Raw genomic sequence first — 19,302 nt, 5'->3', positions numbered from 1 at the left:
GTCAAACTTAGAAGTATTTAAAGCTATTGAACTGGATGAGGTCCACTAGAGAGTGAGTGAAAAAATGAAAATACCTATTTTGCAAATAGAACTGAGCACTGAGGAATGAAGATGGTTGTTCACTATCTGATAATGAATCAGTGAACTAGTTAGAAACTGAAGACCCTACTTCCCTTTACAGAGCTGGTCATTGTGTCCTAGTCCAAGGCAAGTATACACCACTTTGCACCTGGAAGAGCTTAGTACACTTCTCGGGAAAGGTACTGCTCACCAACTTATAGACATGTAACCTGATGGTCTCAGTAATATGCAGTGTCTTTCTGTTTTGTATCTTTAGCTACTTTCTTGACTTCTTTTTCCAGTTTCCCATTCTAATTGGCTTCTCTGATCTGTCTTGATAACATGTCACCTTTTTTTTTTACCTATCGGATCATTATCTTTAGCTTAATGAATGCTTTGAGGACACTGGATACCTTCCTTGACAGACTAATTAGTTGAAGAGGTGAGTCAAGAGAGGAAATAAGGCAGTGATTACATATGTAATTGCACATTATCAGATTTATACAACATGCAGAATAAATTGCAGATGTTGGGGGAGGTATGTGATCATGGAGGCTGCAGGATGGCTGGGACAGTGGGAGCCACCATGAGGCCAATGACACTTATCAAGAAAGACTTCACAGAGAATGTGAATCTTATGTTAGATTCACCTTTAGAGAGAAAGGTACATTTTCCAAAGGATAAACTTTCCAAAACAGGTAGAAACAAAGGCCGGAGGTGAAAAGGGAAACTGGGAAGCCAAAGGTTCGGTGACACAGATAAATCTCAACATGAAAGAGGTATTAGAAAGCCTTGAATCAAACATTCAGGAGTTCTAAACTGGTTCAAGACACCCAGAATGGGAATGTCCAGAAAGTGGAACATGATTAAAATGTGTTGTTTTAAGAGAACAACTCTCTTTGTCCTTAGCGGTAAATTGTATGATACATGAGAAAATTATGGAAATGGAAACTGAGTAGTTCTCAAATCATGAATGTATGAAAAAAACACGGTATATACATATCTTTAGCATTTTATAAAAAACGAAATTCTCTTTTTAAAGAATTGAAACAAAATGTCAAAGACTAGCTTCTTCAAATAATGGAAGCAAAGAGTAAAATATTGGTATCCATTATTAGTAAATGCTTTTGCAAGGCTCATAGCATTAGCTAACGTGTTTCCTTCTGTTGAAGGAAAACTTCCTCAGAACAGAGAAGTCACCCTCAAAAGGTGACACTAGAACCAGCTATTCTAGAACCTTATTTTAATGTTATTTAAATAAATGAAAGCCATCCACCTAAAATATAGATGTAGTGTAATGTCAGAATCATAACATCTATTTAAACCTAACAATTGCTGTATTTAAGAGCTGAGCTGTGTTGCCACCCCAGAAAAGCTTCAAAGAAAGAATAAGTAGGACTGGACTGGATACAGAAAAAAGCAGCTTTTGGCTGATGACATTGTCACCTTGGACTGTGGTAAGGACCCTGGATAGCTGGGCAGGCCTTTTTTTTTTTTCAAGTTTCAAGTGGCAGGAGTTCATTAAGCAAAGTGAAAACACCTCTCCATAAGGCAGGAGAGCAGGCTGTCTGGAAACCAGAAGCAGGCCCAAATGGGCAGGTCTTGACCTCCCAGTGTCTGTGTTGTTAGGATCTCAGCTGTTCTCTTCATCTAAAAGCCACTTCTAGGTTGCTTCCAAAATAGGGGCATCAACTACTGGACTCCACACTGAGCACAGAGTAGTTAAAATAAATCTTTCTGCCATGTTCAAAATATGGTTTGGGGGTGGTGGTGAAAGCATTCAATTGAATGGAAGCATTCAAGTGATAAGCCAATGTTATCTGTGGGGAGGACCATAGCTTCTCTTACAACCGGTTGCCAGACTTATACCCAATATAAAGTAAATATAGCAGAGAGGTATGTAGTTATCATTTATCCCTCGAAGAGCCAGATTTGTGTCCTGTTTCCGAGTCTGTCCTGCTGTGGAGTATTGTGAAAACAACAACGTTTGGAAATAAAGGGACCTGGCTTTGGTCTTACGCCAGGACCAGACCCAGGACCACTGCCAGTTCTGTGCATTATCCTCCAGGGTACAGTGTGCCATGAATGGCTGGACTTTTAAGTATGAACCACATTGAAGATTAACAGATGGCACACAGCAAGTATTTTAGTTGACTTTTTATGAAAATCTTACTTTACACAAATGTTAACGCGGAGGACGACTACGACCTCAATGCACAGAAACACCCTACTAACGCTCAGCCCTCTGGGAAAGCGTGCGAAACGCGTCCAGCGAGATCAACAGTCAACCAGTGGTCTCCGCGCCCTGTTAGCCCCACCCCTACCATGCCCCGCGTCCTTTCTATTGGTTCCTTTGCCTGCGTTCTGTTGCCGTGGAGACCAGGGCTATGGCAACCAGGAGAAGCCAAACTTGGTCCTTCCTCTGGAACCGCGGAGGGATCCTTGCTGGCGGCGGGATTCGTCACGGCGCTCATGGCGCTGTACGAGCTGTTCTCTCACCCTATCGAGCGCGGTTACCGCGCAGGGCTCTGCTCCAAGGCCGCGGTGTTCCTGCTGCTGGCCGCCGCGCTCACGTACATCCCGCCGCTGCTGGTGGCCTTCCGCAGCCATGGTGAGCCTGTCCCGTCCGGTGCGCGACACAGCTCCCCGCCGCGGCCTTCCTGACCTCCCCGCCGCCTTCCTGTCCTCTTTACCTCAGGGTTTTGGCTGAAGCGGAGCAGCTACGAGGAGCAGCCCACCGTGCGCTTCCAGCATCAGGTACTGCTCGTCGTCCTGCTGGGCCCCGAGCGCGGCGGGTTCCTGGCCTGGAGCACGTTCCCCGCCTTCAACCGGCTGCAGCGGGATCACCTGCGCGTCCCGCTCGTTTCGGTGCGTGGTTCCCGGCTGGGCCTAGCCTCCCACCCGGACTCGGACGGGAGTGGGAGGGAAGAAGGGGGCGAGCTTAGAACCCACGGAAGCAGCGTACACAAATTCGTTAGCTTGAGCATATATTTAATTTCCTGGAAATTAAATCGCATGTTTCGTTCGACTTCTCCAAGCCGTCCCCAACCCCAAGAAACTGCTGCCAGCGTATGAGTGTCCTACCGAGTCCAGAAGCCTGGGGAAAGCATGTCTCTGACCGCCCCCTGTCACTCCCTTGGGTCTGGCCGTCGGAAATGGGCATATATTTTTATGCAGACTCTACTCGTGGAAGCCAAGACGCTGATTGGTTAATCGACCTGCCCAGAAAGTGCTGCTGGTCCAGTCCCTCCTCCCTGGGCTTGTCTCATTAGATGCTGTTTCAGCAGCTGTCCGGATGACAAGGAAGCATTTCACTCTCTATAATGTATATTTGATTCAGAAAGAGTGCTTCCTGGACAATCACTGCCCTTCTGCTTATTTTCTGAAAACATTTTCCTTTAGAAATATGAAGATTATGGTTTTCCTCTCTCCAAAGTTGAATCTCTTTAGAATAGCTCTGAGATGAGCGTCCTACAAGTCAAATCTGTGTAGCTGAGAAAACAAAAATTCATACTTATTCCAGCAAGTAAGTAAAATGAAAGTTTTAAATCTGGTCATATGAATAACAACAACAAAATTTATTTCAGATTACTTTTTTCTGATTACTTTAAATTTTCTTGTATTCTAGTTTTAAAAATGCGTGCTCATTGTAGATTATTGAAGAGCTACAGGTATATATAATGACAAAATTAAAGGCTCAGTTTGGTTAATCAAGGATGTTCTTAACAGCTGCAAAGTATTTCATGCTATGGAATAACTAATGTATTTAACCAGTTCCTTACTGATGGATATTTGATTTGCTCTTTTTTTTTTTTTCACTATTAGAATGTTGCAGTGAACAAGATTTTGAGTAAATCTTACACCTCTAAACATCAAATTTCAGGGAACTGGAAAACAAGCTGTTGAAATTGTATAAGTATATAGAAAACTAAGCAAGCAAATAAAATAATTATTCACTTCCGAGAAGTAAGAGAAAAGTGAGAAAGGCAAAGTAATCAGAGTTGTGAATAGGGTTTACCTATTACTTAGATAACCAGAAGGAGAGTTTAACTTTTTGTGGGTGGGTGGAATGGGGAGAAGGTATCTGGGGATGGGAGGGCTGGCAAGAGGAAGGGCAAGAAAATTAATCTTCATCTCTCTTTGTGGGAAATCAGTAGAGAATTCTCAAAAGTGAGAAATGAGAAATGCCAATGCAAATGTTACTTGAAGGTATGGAAATACGTTTCTAAATAATCAGGTAAATGAGATGAAAATATTTGCCATGGGGTGGAAATCTGCTGGTTTTGTAGCACACATTGCTGAACATTTTGATTCCTTAAATTATCAGGTCTGTTAAATTGATTGTAAAAGAACTGGGAACAAAAAAATAGAGTAGGAGACAAATTTCTTTCAGTAGCTCCTCACTAATCATGACATGTTGCCTGTTTTTATTCTTTTTTGAGATTCTAATACCCCTGGAGAAGGGTGACTGGATGAGAGGCCAGTGTTGAGGTCCACTTACTTTTATATACCCACTGGACTTGCAGGAGTCCCTGTTTCCTTTCCAAATGTGGAGGCAAAGGTTTTTTTATTTTTTTATTCCAAACAAAAAATTAACTTGTTAGTTTTACTTTAGGTTATCATTTCCTGTCTTTTAAATCTTTGGTAGAATTTTTTTCTTCACATTTGTATATTCCTCTCTGTCGTACTTTTCTGGCTACTTGAGTATAAGAAATAACCATGAAAATTTTAAATAATCATGAAAACAAGGTATAGCATTAGGTTTCACTCATTTGTTCTTTTCACTTGGTCTTCCACCACAATTTCTTGGCTCCCCACCTGGAATGCTAGTTAGCTTCTTATCTCTGTAACCAGAAACTACTCCCTTGAGGGCACTGCCCATATTCCTCCGACTGCTGGTGCGTGTGTGTTCTGATTTTAAATCTGTGAAACCAAGATTACCTCTCACTTTTCTGGTGCCCATAACTACTAATTCTCTTTAATACTGGGTTATTTTACACTATAAAACACAGAAACAAAGCTCCTCTTTCTTGGTTTTTTTCCCCCCTCCATTCTAAGCCAGTGTCTATAAGTAATTTATGATTTTATCATCTACGGTATTTCTCAGTAAATTATTTGCTTCCTCTCTGGCTGACTATGTGGTTTGAGAGTAGTTTGAAATCATAAATGAGTTAAAAAATATAATGGAAGTACAGATCTCAACAGCAACACAAAAGAAAAACTAGTTAGGAATAAACTTAAGAAATGTACAAGAGTTTTGAAGTTCCATATGAATAAAACTTCAAAAGACTGTTCAACAACACAAAAGAGAGAAAAAATGGCAATTCAGGTCATGTTCCTAAATAGGAAAATTCAGCATCATAAAGATGTCTGTTCTCCTTATGTTAATCTATAATTTTGATGCACTCTCAATGAAAATTGTGGGGTTGAAACAGACATATGGAAACATAAGCAAAAAATCTAGGAGAAAAAAGAAGTAAATACAAGGAGAATAGCTCTACCAGATATTAAACTATACTTTAAAACTTATTGATAAGAAGCACTAAGGTTTGAGGATTTGTATAAAAAGCATGGAAATGAACCCAACTAGGACAAAGGTGTCATTTTAAGACAGCAAGGAAAGGTGACTTATGCAGTGAAATGGTATTGAAATAACTGGGAAGCTATCTAGAAAAAGTATAGTTGGAGCCAGTCCTCAGACTGTACACCAGAAATAAAGTCCAGATAAATTAAAATTAGATTTAAATTATGAAATCATAATAGTACTAAATCAAATGAATGAAAGCTTTTGCATCGGAGGGTAGGAAAGGTCATTCTAAGGATGACATAAGATCTGCAGGACATGAACATTTTTGGTAAATGCAGCTATATAAAAAATAATTTTTTAAATTACTGGCATGGTAAAAACCGTAAGCAAAGTCAAAACATAAATGACAACTAAGAAAATTGTTTTACCATTGTATTACTTGTAAAGGGCTAATTTTCCTAACAGTGCCTGCGGATCTGTAACTTAAGACCAACTATCTAATAGAAAAATGGGCCAAAAAAATGAACAGTTTATAGGGAAAGAAGCACACATAACTCTTACACATGTGAAAGTACACTCATAATTAGAGAAATGCACATTTAAAAAGCATTTATATCACTTTTTATCCATCAAAGGCAAAAATTGTAGTTTGATAACACTGGGCAAGATGTAGGGAAACACGCAAGCATTCCTGTATATCACTGGTAGGAGTGTAGGTTGGTACAGTCTCTTTGAAGGACTGTTTGTCCATCTGAACATACTGTATTTGTCAAAATTACAAATGCATGTGCCTGCTTCTACTTATAGTAGTTGTCTTAAAGTTTGTGCACATACATGAAATGACACATGTAAAAAGTTGCCCATTGAAGCATCATTTGTAATGGGAAAAGATGGTAAACAACCTATGTAGCAATAGAAATCTCACGGAAGAAATTGTGGTTCATCTACCCAGCAGAATGTTACATAGCTTTTGTTTTTAGTGAAGTGGTTCTATATATACTGATGTACAGTAATAACCTCCAAGAGAAATAAGTACAAAAAAACAAAAATTGTATGTCTCCATTTATACAAAAATAATAGAAAAAATTAAAAGAATATGCATGTGTGTATGTATATATGTATCTTATATATACACACCCACACGCATAAATGAATGCTACCTGGAAGGATATGTGTGTGTGTGTGTGTGTGTATGTGTATACATCTATGCATATTCACACATACATATATGCATGTATGCTTTTGCTATCTCTGAAAGGATTCAAAAGAAACAGCATTGATTGCTCTGGGAAAGTAACTAGATGACTGAAGTTACAGTGAGAGAGACTTTTTTACTACATAGTCTTTGTACCTTTTTAATTTTGTACCATGGGAATGTAATACATATTCAAGATTTTTAAATTATAATGATAGTTTTTAAAGGAAAAGTTTAAAAGTGCCCATATAAGACAAAAACAAATCTAAACAAAAATTTTAAAACAGATAAGTATATAAAATGGTGCAGCAACTTTGGAAAATAGTTTTCAGTTTCTTAAAAAGTCCAGCTTACAAGTTACCATATGTTCCAGCATTTCCACTCCTAGGTAGATGTGTACCCAAGAGAACTGAAGACATAAATCTACACAAAAACCTGTGCACAGTTGTTCATAGCAGCCTTATGCATGATACCAAAGAAATGGAAACAACTCAAATGTCCGTCAATGAATAAATGGATAAACAAAATGTGTTACATCCATGCAATGGAGTATCATTCGGCCACAAAAAAGAGTGGACTCATAATACATGCTACAACATGGATGAAACTTAAAAACGTTATGCTAAGTGAAAGGATCTAACTACAAAACACATATGATTCCATGTATATGAAATCCCCAAATAGCTCTGTAGAGATAGGAGATTAGGGGTTCCAGGGGCTTGAGGAATTGCAGGATGGGGGAAACGAGTAGTGACCTGCTAACTGTGGTTTCTTTTCACGATGAAAATGTTTTGAAATTGGAATTCGTGATGACAGTCGCACAACTTTGTGAATATACTAAAATGTACTGATTTGTATATTTTTACATGGTGAAAGCTAGGGTATATGAATTATGTCTCAATTCTTTTAAAAAGCAGGTGAAGTGATACCCTACAAACCATAGTCATAAAATTAACATTGATTTACTATGCCTCAGGCATATGTTAAGCCTTTTATCCTTAGACAACACATTTAAAGTCCTTCACATCCTTCGTGGCCTGTAGTAATCACTTAGTGTTAGTTATAATTTTTTTTTACCTACATTATCTCTTTAATCTTAACAGTAACCTTGTGAGGTAGAGGTTATAACCCCATTTTACAGATGAAACCGAGACTCAGAGAGGTGACTTAATTTGCCCTAGCTCTCAAGTGAAGTCAAGACTACGAGTCAACGATGTATTCGGTATCTCATACTCTTAACCCGTGTGGCAACAAAATACTTTTCTAACTCTGAACATAAAGCTATACTAACTACAGGCTGTCGAAGAAACTGCCCAGGAAGCCAAGGAAGCAGTGGTTTTAGGTTAAAGTATGACTGAATGCTGGGAGTGGCCTTGTGCTTGCTGACATGGGGAAATGGCTCCAAAGTCAGAATGGCCTGCCTTCTGGTTTGGACAGCATCTCTAAAATTCTTACACTTTTAATGCTTTAAAGGTTGAGTTTCTTGTTTCTAACAAGATGGGAAAAGTACAGAGTGACCTTTGCCTTCAGTGAGCCTGACTTGACTCTTCAAGGTATCTGTGGACCCAGAGAATATGACTGAAAGCTATAGGAGGCTGCAGGGAAAGGAATGGAAAATGCCGTGTGTCTGAGACCCCCTTTTTTTTTACATCTTTGAAATCAGTGCATCTTCTGTTTGTGGTACATTACAAAAGCCATTGGAACCCTCCTACACTATTGGTGGGAATGTAAATTAGTTCAACCATTGTGGAAAGCAATATGGAGGTGCCTCAAAAACCTAAAAACAGAAATACCATTTGACCCAGGAATTCCACTTCTAGGAATTTACCCTAAGAATGCAGCAGCCCAGTTTGAAAAAGACAGATGCACCCCTATGTTTATCGCAGCACTATTTACAATAGCCAAGAAATGGAAGCAAGCTAAGTGTCCATCAGTAGATGAATGGATAAAGAAGATGTGGTACATATACACAATGGAATATTATTCAGCCATAAGAAGAAAACAAATCCTACCATTTGCAACAACATGGATGGAGCTAGAGGGTATTATGCTCAGTGAAATAAGCCAGGCGGAGAAAGACAAGTACCAAATGATTTCACTCATCTGTGGAGCATAAGAACAAAGAAAAACTGAAGGAACTAAACAGTAGCAGAATCACAGAACCCAAGAATGGATTAACAGTTACCAAAGGGAAAGGGACTGGGGAGGATGGGTGGGAAAGGAGGGATATGGGTGGGGGAAAAAGAAAGCGGGCATTATGATTAGCATGTATAATGTGGCGGGAGGCACTGGGAGGGCTGTACAACACAGAGAAGACAAGTAGTGATACTACAGACTCTTACTACGCTGATGGACAGTGACTAATGGGGTTTGTGGAGAGGACTTGGTGAAGAGGGGAGCGTAGTAAACATAATGTTCTTCATGTAATTGTAGATTAATACCAAAATAAAAAATAAAAAGCAATTGGCCAGAAGACAGGGTTGGCATAGTCCTCATTGCCTACAATGTGCAAACCTCAAAAATTCCAGCATCAAAACTTGCAGAAGAGGCATCAGCAACTTGAAAGAAAACCCCAGAGACAAAAATAAAACATTATTTTAGCACTAGAACCAAATGATATGCAGGTAAGGGAATGTTCAAGAAGTACTTAAGAAGAGGCTTGCTCTACATAATTTTAAAGCTTGCTTAACAGCCCAGACCAATGAATTTTAGTTCCTTTTATGAATGTTTTTTAAAATGCAGTATCACCAATGTGCTTGATGGCACAAAGGGTAAAATTGCATAGAAAAGTGTAGCTATTATTGAGTCAAAAAGTGATTCAAAATTATCATGGTATAAAGTTTTAAGAATCCCCAGATTAATGTATTTTTTTACAGTTTTCTGTGTATGTAGATATGATATCTGATATAAATATGCCTAAGTCTAAAGCTTTTTCAATAAGTATAAAATCTCTAAGTAATTAGAAGGCATTGTGTCATAGTTTAATTGGAAATATTTTTGCTTTCTCACTGGTGTGTAAAATAATGATGCATTTTATAACTGATGGTATTTGAGATTCATTAAAATACAAGTAGCAAGGATCTGATGAGTGTAGGAGCCATGTGGGTGCAGCCCCTACTTTGCTGGAGACCCAAAGGGTATTTTCAGCATAAAAAGGAAACAATGGAATACCCAGTGATGACAAGTATATGGTAAAATGAATGCTGGTATAAACTAGGAAATTAACCTTTAATAAAAGAACATGGCTCAAAAGAACAAAAGGAGCCAAACAGAATTCCAACAAACCAACAAATAATGTAGAATCGCTGGGTGGGAAAAATGTAACAAGTCTGGACACTCTGGAGACAGTGCAGTTCGTAGTCAGATGCTGTGTGGTCACTGGGTCTTGTCTTGACCCCCTGTCCTTTTCTTGGTGATGCTCTTGCTGATGCTGAAAACCACAGTTTCCTTTGCCCTCCACCTCCCTACTAGGTCCTGCCAGTAGGAGGCATGAGGAGCCTTATTTTGGGAGGAGGAGGAAACCGGAAACTGCAACCAGGGTGAAGCACATCACTGGGTGATGCAAGCAGGGAGGAAGGTATTTCTCCAGCCTTGTGGACCGCCCTAGGGGTTCCTCCTCCAAGCACTGGAGGTGCCAGCACCAGCTGGCCAGCATTCCCTCCTTGAAGTCACATCCCAGCTCCTTGAGGTCACCGTCCCAGCTCTTTGAGGTCACAGCCGCCCCCACCCCTCCTTCTCCAGCCCTAGGCACAGGGGCCGCTTCCTGCAGTGATGTCTGTGTCACTGCATTATCTCCTCATTGCCTTTTTTGTCCTCTAATACCTGTTACTAATTAGCCTCTATATAAATTCCCTCTCTTAAAGTAACTATTTCGGTTTGTCTTTCTGATTGGACCCTGGTTGACATAGGTAGACTGTTGGGCACTGACTAAATGCAACAATGCCTGTATTTGTCCTATCTAGTATATTAGTGCTGGTTTCACCTGTATCTGTAAAGGGGGTATCCCGCTTTAACCACCAGGAATCTTTGAAATTAGGGTTCTCATGGGATATTATAGAAAAAGCACTGAATCTGGGGTCAGTAAACCTGAATCCTAGCCCCAGTTTTTCATTGGGCCACATGCCTTCTCTTAGCCTCGTTGTAACCACATAAAGAGCATGATGGTACCGACCTCTCTAATTATTGCTAGTTATTACTATTATTAGTAATACCTCTCTCCTGGGATAAGAAGAAGGATAAGATAGTATAATCAATGGATACAAAAATTGCCTCAAAGTTCACCTGCAACTTATAAAAATAAGGTGATGGTGTAATTTATGAGTTCTCTTAACTGAACATACCAATTGGGTTTTAAATACTAACCTTGAACTTGTGTTAAAGCAATTTTAGCTTTTTGAATGCCTGCTTTTAGAGCTGTTGCATATGTGTTAAGCATGACTTGAAAGAAGTGGAATTAAATAGTTGATTTCATCAGTGGTCTCGGTGATGGCATAGGAGTGTAGCCCACCTTGCCAGCCCTGTGGGAGTGAGGGTCTGGCCTGGTGAGGGGGCGTTTGTGGGAGACGCACTGTCTGCATCATCACTCGTTCCCTCGGCTCCGTCTCAGCCACACTGGCCTCGCCGCAATCGCTTAAACCCCAACCTGTTCTAACGCAGGGCATGTGCACCTTGTTAGCCCGGCTCACTCTTCCCCCAGGTATTTCCAGGCTTCATCACTTCACTTCATTCTGGTCTCTGACAGTCAGGTCTTCCTGGATGTTTGCTGTAAAAATCTCTGGTAAATTCTACGCTGGTCAGTCTCTAACTTTAACCTCCTGCTTTGTTTCTCTGTGGCCCTTGTCACTACCTGAGAGTGGTACATATGTATTTGTTTATTCATTTATTTTCTGCTTCCTTGGCTAGAAATGTAAACTCTGTAAAGGTGGGGACTTTGTCTGTTTTGTTTTCTCGAATATTCCCAGCACCAGAAACAGTGTCTGGCACATAGTAGACCTTCAAAAAAATACTTGACAGATTAGTGAGTGAGTTAATGACTAGACACTGGTGCTGTGCCAGATTTCTGTCCTCTGTGAACTTGGAGTAAAAGTATGCACAAACAAGTATATAGACTTACACTCATCCTTTTGATGCTGTCTTCTTGCAAAAATATCTGTCCTACCCAACATCTCCTTGAGTTGGTTAGCTAGTTAGTTAATTAGTTTGAAGTCTGGACATTTTAGTTCTGGAAAGAGTATGAGATTTGAAATCAGATGTGGTTTCAGATTGTGTCTTTACCATTATTAGCTGCCCAATACATCCCCTAACTACCCTAAGCCTTAATTTTCTCATCCAAACAATGGGGAGAATGCCTGCTCTGCTTACCTTAGTCTTACTGTAAAGATCAAATGAAACGCATTTCTCTCCCTCCCACACCGTGTTGGGAGTCTGGATTCTTCCATCAGTCCCCTCCCAGCCATTATCCTCTCTTGCAAGTCTGAGATATTTGATCTTTGTCTACCCGTCCAACCCTAAAGATCCAGGAGGCGTGGATCCACTGCAAAGTCAACCTGATTTTGCCTTCCAAGTCTTCCCAGATACAAACTGAAGACAATTCACATGAAGACAAGGCAGCCTCTTTTCCATCCTACTCATAATTGCTAATATATAATTGCCTCGGCAACTTGATCGTCTGCCCTGGTAACAGATATCCCTTCTCTACACTTGCAAAGCTGTTGGAACAGGACAGAGAAAACAGTATCCAACAGAAGAGAGAGCAGAGGTTTCTCTATAACAAGGCCTAGGATAAGGACATTATTGTCCAGAAGGAAAGAAATGGTTGAAAGTTTCTGAAAACAGATAGCTCCATCTCAAACGGCCTTATTAGCCTGAAAAAGAACAAAGAAAGAATCTCTCCCTTGCATAATGGTAATGGTGGAAACAAGATGAATCACTAGATGGGGAATTCAGATGGGAATGTTGATATACCATAGTAGAATCCTTCTGGGAATGGATGGTGGAAGAGGATCAGTTGTAGCAACAAGATCCAGAGTTGCACCAAGGAATCATGTCAGTAACTGTCTTCCCTGCAGGTCATCTTAGGACCACAGGGAGGCAAAACTGGATAGTGACGCTGGATTCTGATGTTTTTTTACAAGCTGTAATTTGTCTTGTTTCCCTCCTTGGATCTGTTTCCTGCACTTTCTTGTCCATAATTTATAAAATATCTGTATAGTTGTAATGCCTTACTGATTTTACTTAGCTTCCTTTTTCATTGTATTGATTGGTACTAAAAGATGTGCCAGGCCTTAAAGTCCTGACCTCAGTGATGAGGTGAGGTCCGGTCCAACATCGATAATCTGAAGCAAAGACACTTGTGGTTAAAGAATGTATAAATAGCACTTGGTGTTTTTCTGCTGAGTCGGTCCAGGGAGTGCATGATGATGAGGATTCATTTCTCTTCTCTCTTAAAAAGTTGACTTCTAGAGAAGTAGAAGTCAATTCTGATGCTGATGTGCCAGTTAAATTTTCCATACAAATTCAGGCATGTTTCTGAAAAAGTAAATACCAGCAACAAAACAAACCAAAAAAGATCAAATGAGACAACTGAAAAAGAAAAATGCCATCTGGATGTTTACTGTTGTTATTCCTACTTCAAGTTCCCATTCAGTTTGGCGCCTGAATGTTTGAGAAACTTGAGTATGATGTTCAGGGACCATATGCATTGTGTCTCTTTCCCCAGTACTGATCAACTTATACCTATTTATTTTTCTCATTTTCCTTCAGTGAGGGCGATAATGCCTGTGTATTGCAGAATAGTGGATCATTGCCTAGGTACAACAATGTACAGTGTGGGTTCTTCTCAGACTTGTTAAGGACAAAGGCCGCTGGCCCTCTTTGGGTTTCCTAGACTAGAGAAGAAGACAGGAACCAGGACGGGAAAATGGACGTGTTACATTTTAAACTGGAGCTTCCCCTGCAGTCCACGGAGCACGTTCTTGGTGTGCAGCTCCTCTTGACTTTCTCCTACCAGTTGCACGTAAGTCAATTCCTTAGGGAAGCCCATCCTTTCCCTTTTGTTTTTGAATTGAAAAGATCCTTCTTTCTTATTTCTAGGAAAACCTACACTGCAGATGGCTCTTTTCTGAGTGTAGTTTGGGATTAATTTAGGCAAATGGAATGTTTTTCATTGGGGTCATATTGATTGTACAAGCTACTGATAGATCAAAGGGCTCTGGGAAGAGGGCTTCCTGCATGGCTAATCCAGGTATGTTAGGCTTCAGCTGCCGACAAGTGATACTTAGAACCCAGAGCCCTTCAAATCTGATCTGGATTGGGAATGCCTCTTCTAATGATTTCAGAGGATGTCGACATTGGTGATGCAGAGCATGGCGTTTCTCCAGTCCTCCTTTGCTGTTCCGGGGTCCCAGTTATATGTGAATGGAGACCTGAGGCTGCAGCAGAGGCAGCCCCTAAGCTACTGTGGCCTGGATATTCGCTACAACGTAAGGATGCTTCTTACTGGCATCTCCTCTGTTTCTCTATGTTACTGGTTATCAAGTTCTTTGAAGATGAAGAAATGAAAGTTGGAAATAGCATATCTCTGTGGGTGGCACAGAAGAGGATTTCTGAGGAATTCTTTCAAAATATGGAGGTAGATACACGTGTGTTTACATCTCCAAAGAGAGAAAAAAATCTGTCTTCGTCTTTAAATTGTTGTTTTCAGGTACATGCGTGCGCACACACAGCATATTCCAAGTGATCTTTTTCAGTTCACATAAAACATTTGAAAAATAATACTAACCACCATTTATTAAGCATAGAGCATATGCCATCCCTGGGTTAAGAGATTTAAATATATCATCTCATTTAATCCTCACAGCAACCTTATGGGATGCTTACTCCTGTCACTTCCCAGCCCTCCAGCCACTTGTCTTTGTCCCTTTGCTCCTTTCTGGCCACCCGGGCCTTTTCGCCATTCCTCAGACCCAAGAAGCAGCTCCTGCCTCTGGGTTTTTGTACTTCCTTTCCCTCTCTGTCAAGTACCCACTTTGGTAGCTTATTCCAACAAAACTATAAAACCTGTAAAAGGTAGATTTTGGCCTCTTATTTCCGTCCTGCAAATGAAAAGACTGAGAGTAAATGACTTAATGTTGAGAGAGAGTTCGTTCATCCTTGACGAGAAGATTACTGATACTGGAATAGGCCATCGGAAACAAGGGGGTGGTCTCTGAGATGAGCCTGTTGCGGGGGCAGGAGGCAGAAAGATGAGAGGAGAAGTCACTCAGGCGCTCACCCCACGTCCTCCTGCGGTGTCCCAGGTGTCTGTCATCAACGGGACCAGCCCCTTTGCCCGGGACTACGACCTCACCCACATCGTTGCTGCCTACCAGGAGAGGAATGGTGAGTCGTGGGCAGGTGCCCCTGAAGGACTTTCCAGGTTGGTGGGCGCTTTGGAGAGAAACAGAATCAGGGCCCTTGTCATGATGAAAATGTCAAAACGAGTGAATGTTCAGAAGTGGGAGGCTGAGAGGCTACCCAGGACTTGTCCTTTTTCTCCTGACCTAGAGACCCGCGCCCTACCCCTTCCCTCCCCTCCTCCTGTGGTCCCACGGGGTAGTGCTGATTCATTGCGGTATTTATCTGCCACTGGCTCCATAGGTTTCCTTTTGTATAGATAAGCCTGTTGAGTTGTTCCCCACACCACACCTATGAAAGAAGCCAGAGACAAATTGCTGTCTGTGGTCAGATGAAAATAGGGAATGTGGGTAACTCACCCCATATGAGCATTTGAAGGAGAACAAAGCCCCCCAGGTTCTGGCTCGAAGGTAGTGTTCAGAAAGACAGGCCCAACATGGGGTCACTTCTGCTAGGCCAGGTCACACGATCGGAGCTTAATACCTAATTTAATTGCAGTTTCAACCTCTCCCAGAAATGCAGTCAATCAGGAATTTTCTGATCAGCACTGATAGGATAATCTGTCACACTGTCCTCTCCATCCCCCAAAGGAATCCACCTAATAAGACCCTTTTGTTCCCAAATGAAGGTGACCTCACCCAGATTAATCTTTTTTCTTTTTATGACTTCCTTGTCCTGCCCTTAAAACTCTCTCCCTTTCTTTCATCTCCAGAGCATCTCTTTACTTGCTGCAGGGGATGCTGCCCAATGCATGGTCATTCAATAAAACCAATTAGGTCTTCAAATTTACTTGGATGAATTTTGTTTCTTACCAACCAAGTGTGTCGGTCCCTTACAGACGCAAGGTCTCAGGTCATCCCCTGGGTGTGACTCAGTACACTTGGCTGATTGTTGGTCTGAGGTTTTCTCCAAAGACAGCTATCCATCATGGACAGTATATGTAGACATTTACCAAGAAGGTGGCCGCATTTCCACCAGCAGCATTATTCCAAAAATGAAGCGATTTTAAAACAAAAACATTTTTCTACAAATCGGTGTTTTTTCTTTATTCCTTCTGGTCTTTGTCCATGTGCAAATTTTTAAATATAGCTTCTATTCATAGTTAGAGACACTTTAATGCCTAAACAGTTATTTTTTATACTTTGTAATACGAATATTTCTCCACACAGCTACAACATTTTAATTGGTATTTGGTGGTATCGTAGGATTCCTTTGCTTAGCCATTCAACAACTGTAGAACACACAGACTGCTTCCAAATTTTTTTAACATATTAACATAATATGTGAGCAATTTTGCACATTCATTTTCTCTTTCCTTTTGAATTATGTATTTGGGAGAAGTTCTGAAGTGCAGTATTTGCCTGAGAGGTCAAAGAGTATTTTTTTTTTTTAGCCTTCAGTATTTTATTGCCAAAGAGAGCTTTCATGGAGTAACTCCTGATTGTATTGCAGTAACCACCATTCTGACTGACCCCAATCCCATCTGGCTGGTGGGAAGGGCGGCTGAAGCTCCATTTGTGATTAATGCTGTCATCAGATACCCCGTGGAAGTCATTTCATATCCTTTCTGTTAAAGAGCCGACAGCTGCTCAGTTTTGAAGAAGAAGAGGACTCCTCCGTTGTGGAAAGCCTTAGATTGGAAATTGCTATAGTGTTGTAGCTCCATAGAAATGACTCTGCTTTTCTGCTGTTCATACAGAAAAAAAAAAAGTCATTTCCTGTTCATATTTCTCTCTGAGCAATTCTTCTAAGTCAGAATCATCCATATTTATGTCTTAATAATCTCTTCTTTATCCTTTTATCTTAAGGGTATTTGAAATATTTTTGCCATTTCCTGTCTAAACTTTGTTTTAACATTTACTTAGAAAATGTCACCTGTGACTCCTTAACTGGCTGCACTTATCTACCAGGATTCTGGGAAATGATAAAGTTTGCCTGGATCCAGTATGTCAGTATCCTGCTTATCTTCCTCTGGTTGTTTGAAAGAATCAAAAGATTTGTGTTTCAAAATCAGGTGGTGATCACAATCCCTGTAACAGCAGTGCCCCGGGGAGAACTGTATAAGGAGCACTTCTCCTAAAAGACGACTTCTGAAAACTCTGTGCAGGACCCTGGCTGCCTCACTGTGGGCTTCTGAGAACTGCCCTTTCATGAACTTTCTGCAAAGAGCCCCTGGACACGGGCGGGCATCTGTGCTTTCCCATCAGAGACAAAGAACATTCCTTTCTAAACCTTTTCTACACTAATTCCCTATCTTCTAAGCATCTGCAGAATCACCAGTGACCAGTTTGTGGAAACATCTGGGTGTTCTCCAAGGCTGTGATTTGCTCTTCTTTTTTTTTTTTGTCTTAGACTTGAGTTTCAGGAGAAAACTACAGTCAGTTCAGACACCTTGGAAAGAGTCCTATCTCTGGCCGAGCTAAGACTTTTCCTCTCTTGAACTGAGGAACATGCTCTGCATTTCTTTCCCTGTTGTGAACCACTTTTTACTCTTTTCAGGGCTCTCTCTGTGATAGATATGCAAATCACTAGCACTTTCCCCTCCTGGGCATCTACATTTCCCATTCAGAGCTTTGATTTCCAGAACTGAGAGGCCTCTAACTGGAGAACTGGAGAGAAAGGGAGCGCTCAAGAGTGGATGTATGCACGTGTGGGAGGGTGGGCGACACGAGGATACCGGGACCATCCACCTGCCCTCCGTCTAACAGACAGTCGCCTGTCATCGACTCATCTGAGCAGCCCTTTATCCCTGCCCTGCTGTGGCTGGCTGGCTGCCCTGCCTTTTGCCCTCTGTACGCCTGGAATACCAGTCTGCAGTCAGAAGCGCTGTGTCACGCACAGCCCCCTCTGTAACAGTGTGGGACATAAGGATCCTCACAACAGGTTCTTTCTCTCTGGCCCTCAACCAACATCCTGGACACTTGCCACTCCTCCGCCTTGACAGCCCTCCCCCTTCTTGAAAAGGACATGGGTGACAGAGGAGCTGTTGTTGGTACTGGCACCCCTGCCCAACAACCAGTTTATTTGGAGATCTAAGAGGAAGCCCAGTTTCTTGCATTTCACTTGACTAAGGAACGGCGCCCATCAGAGTGGACAGCTTTGGGGAGGGCACACAAGGAGTGGTGAGGGATAAAGAGGATGCCAGCCTGGGCAGCCCAATCCAGCCTGGCCATTAGGGTGACAAGCAGTGCAGTCAGATTATCCTCACCACTGGGTGAGTGTCTGCCGAAGAGGCTGCTGGAAGGGGCCTGTGCCGCCTGTGGAAGACCCACTCTCTGTTCTCACCCTGAGGAAACTACACTGCCTCAAGGGATCCCGAGATGTCAGTGGCACTGGAAGGACATGCCCGCTGTGATCCCTGCTTCACGCCCACTTACAAACACTCCTCTGTATCTGCCTCCATTTACCTTGGAGATTCAGTTATTCCAAGGCACCTTTTCTTTCAGGCCAACCAAAATTAGAGTTTTGGAAACAAAGCCATTTTGAAGTATTGAAGCACAAAAATATCTTAACACTGGCCCCTCTGCCTTTTTTTTTTTAATATTTAGTGCTGTTAATATGCCTAAAAATGTTTTCCTGAGATTTAAATGAAAAATGGTTTCTGGTGTGAATCACAAAAAGATGATGAGATGGGAAGCTAGCTAGAGATGTATATAAATACTGCTGGCTATTTTATTAAATTATTTTATTGCAATGTTTTAATAAAGAACCATGATGTTTTGTAACTTTCTAATTAAAATGTTTAAAATGGAAGGTTGCATGTGGCTTTTTAAAGGAGAAAGGTTTGGAAGCAGGGAGGAAGAGAGGGTGGAGGTTGCGCACACTTCTCCGAGTTACTCACCAGCAGTCCAGCTGTGCCAGGGCTCTGCCCAAAGACCTTGGGGCTTTTGTTAGCTCTCTGGCACACGTCACCTGGTCCAGCCCCAAGTAAATGTGAGTTTTTGGTGGAATCCACATGGCTGTGGAAACCACTGGCTGGAAAATTACAACTGCGTCTGGCGAATATCAAATTGTTTATGGATCAGATGTTGGTAGCTTCTGAACCTGAACCATACAGTGTAGCTGCAAGAGAGAAAAAGGTGAGAAATATACAGGATTTCATCAACTGAGCTGTAACCCATAGCTA

The 19,302-nt window shown here is 41.4% G+C and overlaps 2 protein-coding genes across 3 annotated transcripts in view; both read left to right on the top strand.

Annotated features, from left to right (window-relative positions):
• The first annotated feature begins 1,118 nt into the window (after positions 1 to 1,118).
• Positions 1,119 to 18,929, top strand: TMEM231 (transmembrane protein 231). The gene is made up of 7 exons (XM_036909296.2): positions 1,119 to 2,671; positions 2,759 to 2,928; positions 13,669 to 13,797; positions 14,120 to 14,263; positions 15,080 to 15,161; positions 16,629 to 16,734; positions 17,076 to 18,929. The coding sequence occupies exons 1-7, from the start codon at positions 2,221 to 2,223 to the stop codon at positions 17,254 to 17,256; spliced, it is 1,263 nt and encodes a 420-aa protein (XP_036765191.2). The 5' UTR covers positions 1,119 to 2,220; the 3' UTR covers positions 17,257 to 18,929.
• LOC118924470 (carbohydrate sulfotransferase 6) overlaps positions 2,588 to 19,302 on the top strand; it is a 28,203-nt gene continuing 11,488 nt past the window's right edge. The window contains exon 1 of one of the 2 annotated variants that reach the window (XM_036909300.2): positions 2,588 to 2,817. The gene's annotated coding sequence lies outside the window, so the exon portion shown is untranslated. Of the gene's footprint in view, positions 2,818 to 2,868; positions 2,929 to 19,302 lie in introns of those variants that run through there. The other variant, XM_036909299.2, reaches the window with a different exon arrangement.

Source organism: Manis pentadactyla, chromosome 15 (assembly GCF_030020395.1).
Source record: "Manis pentadactyla isolate mManPen7 chromosome 15, mManPen7.hap1, whole genome shotgun sequence".
In the NCBI taxonomy this organism is placed as follows: domain Eukaryota; kingdom Metazoa; phylum Chordata; class Mammalia; order Pholidota; family Manidae; genus Manis; species Manis pentadactyla.
This window is presented reverse-complemented; position numbering and strand designations above follow the sequence as displayed.

Excerpts from the sequence above, each read along its gene's own strand:
- TMEM231 (XM_036909296.2), top strand. The coding sequence starts at position 2,221 with ATGAAAATCTTACTTTACACAAATGTTAACGCGGAGGACGACTACGAC. Across the intron at positions 2,929-13,668 it reads TGCGCGTCCCGCTCGTTTCG|ACTAGAGAAGAAGACAGGAA; the intron begins GTGCGTGGTTCC and ends TGGGTTTCCTAG. Across the intron at positions 14,264-15,079 it reads GCCTGGATATTCGCTACAAC|GTGTCTGTCATCAACGGGAC; the intron begins GTAAGGATGCTT and ends GCGGTGTCCCAG.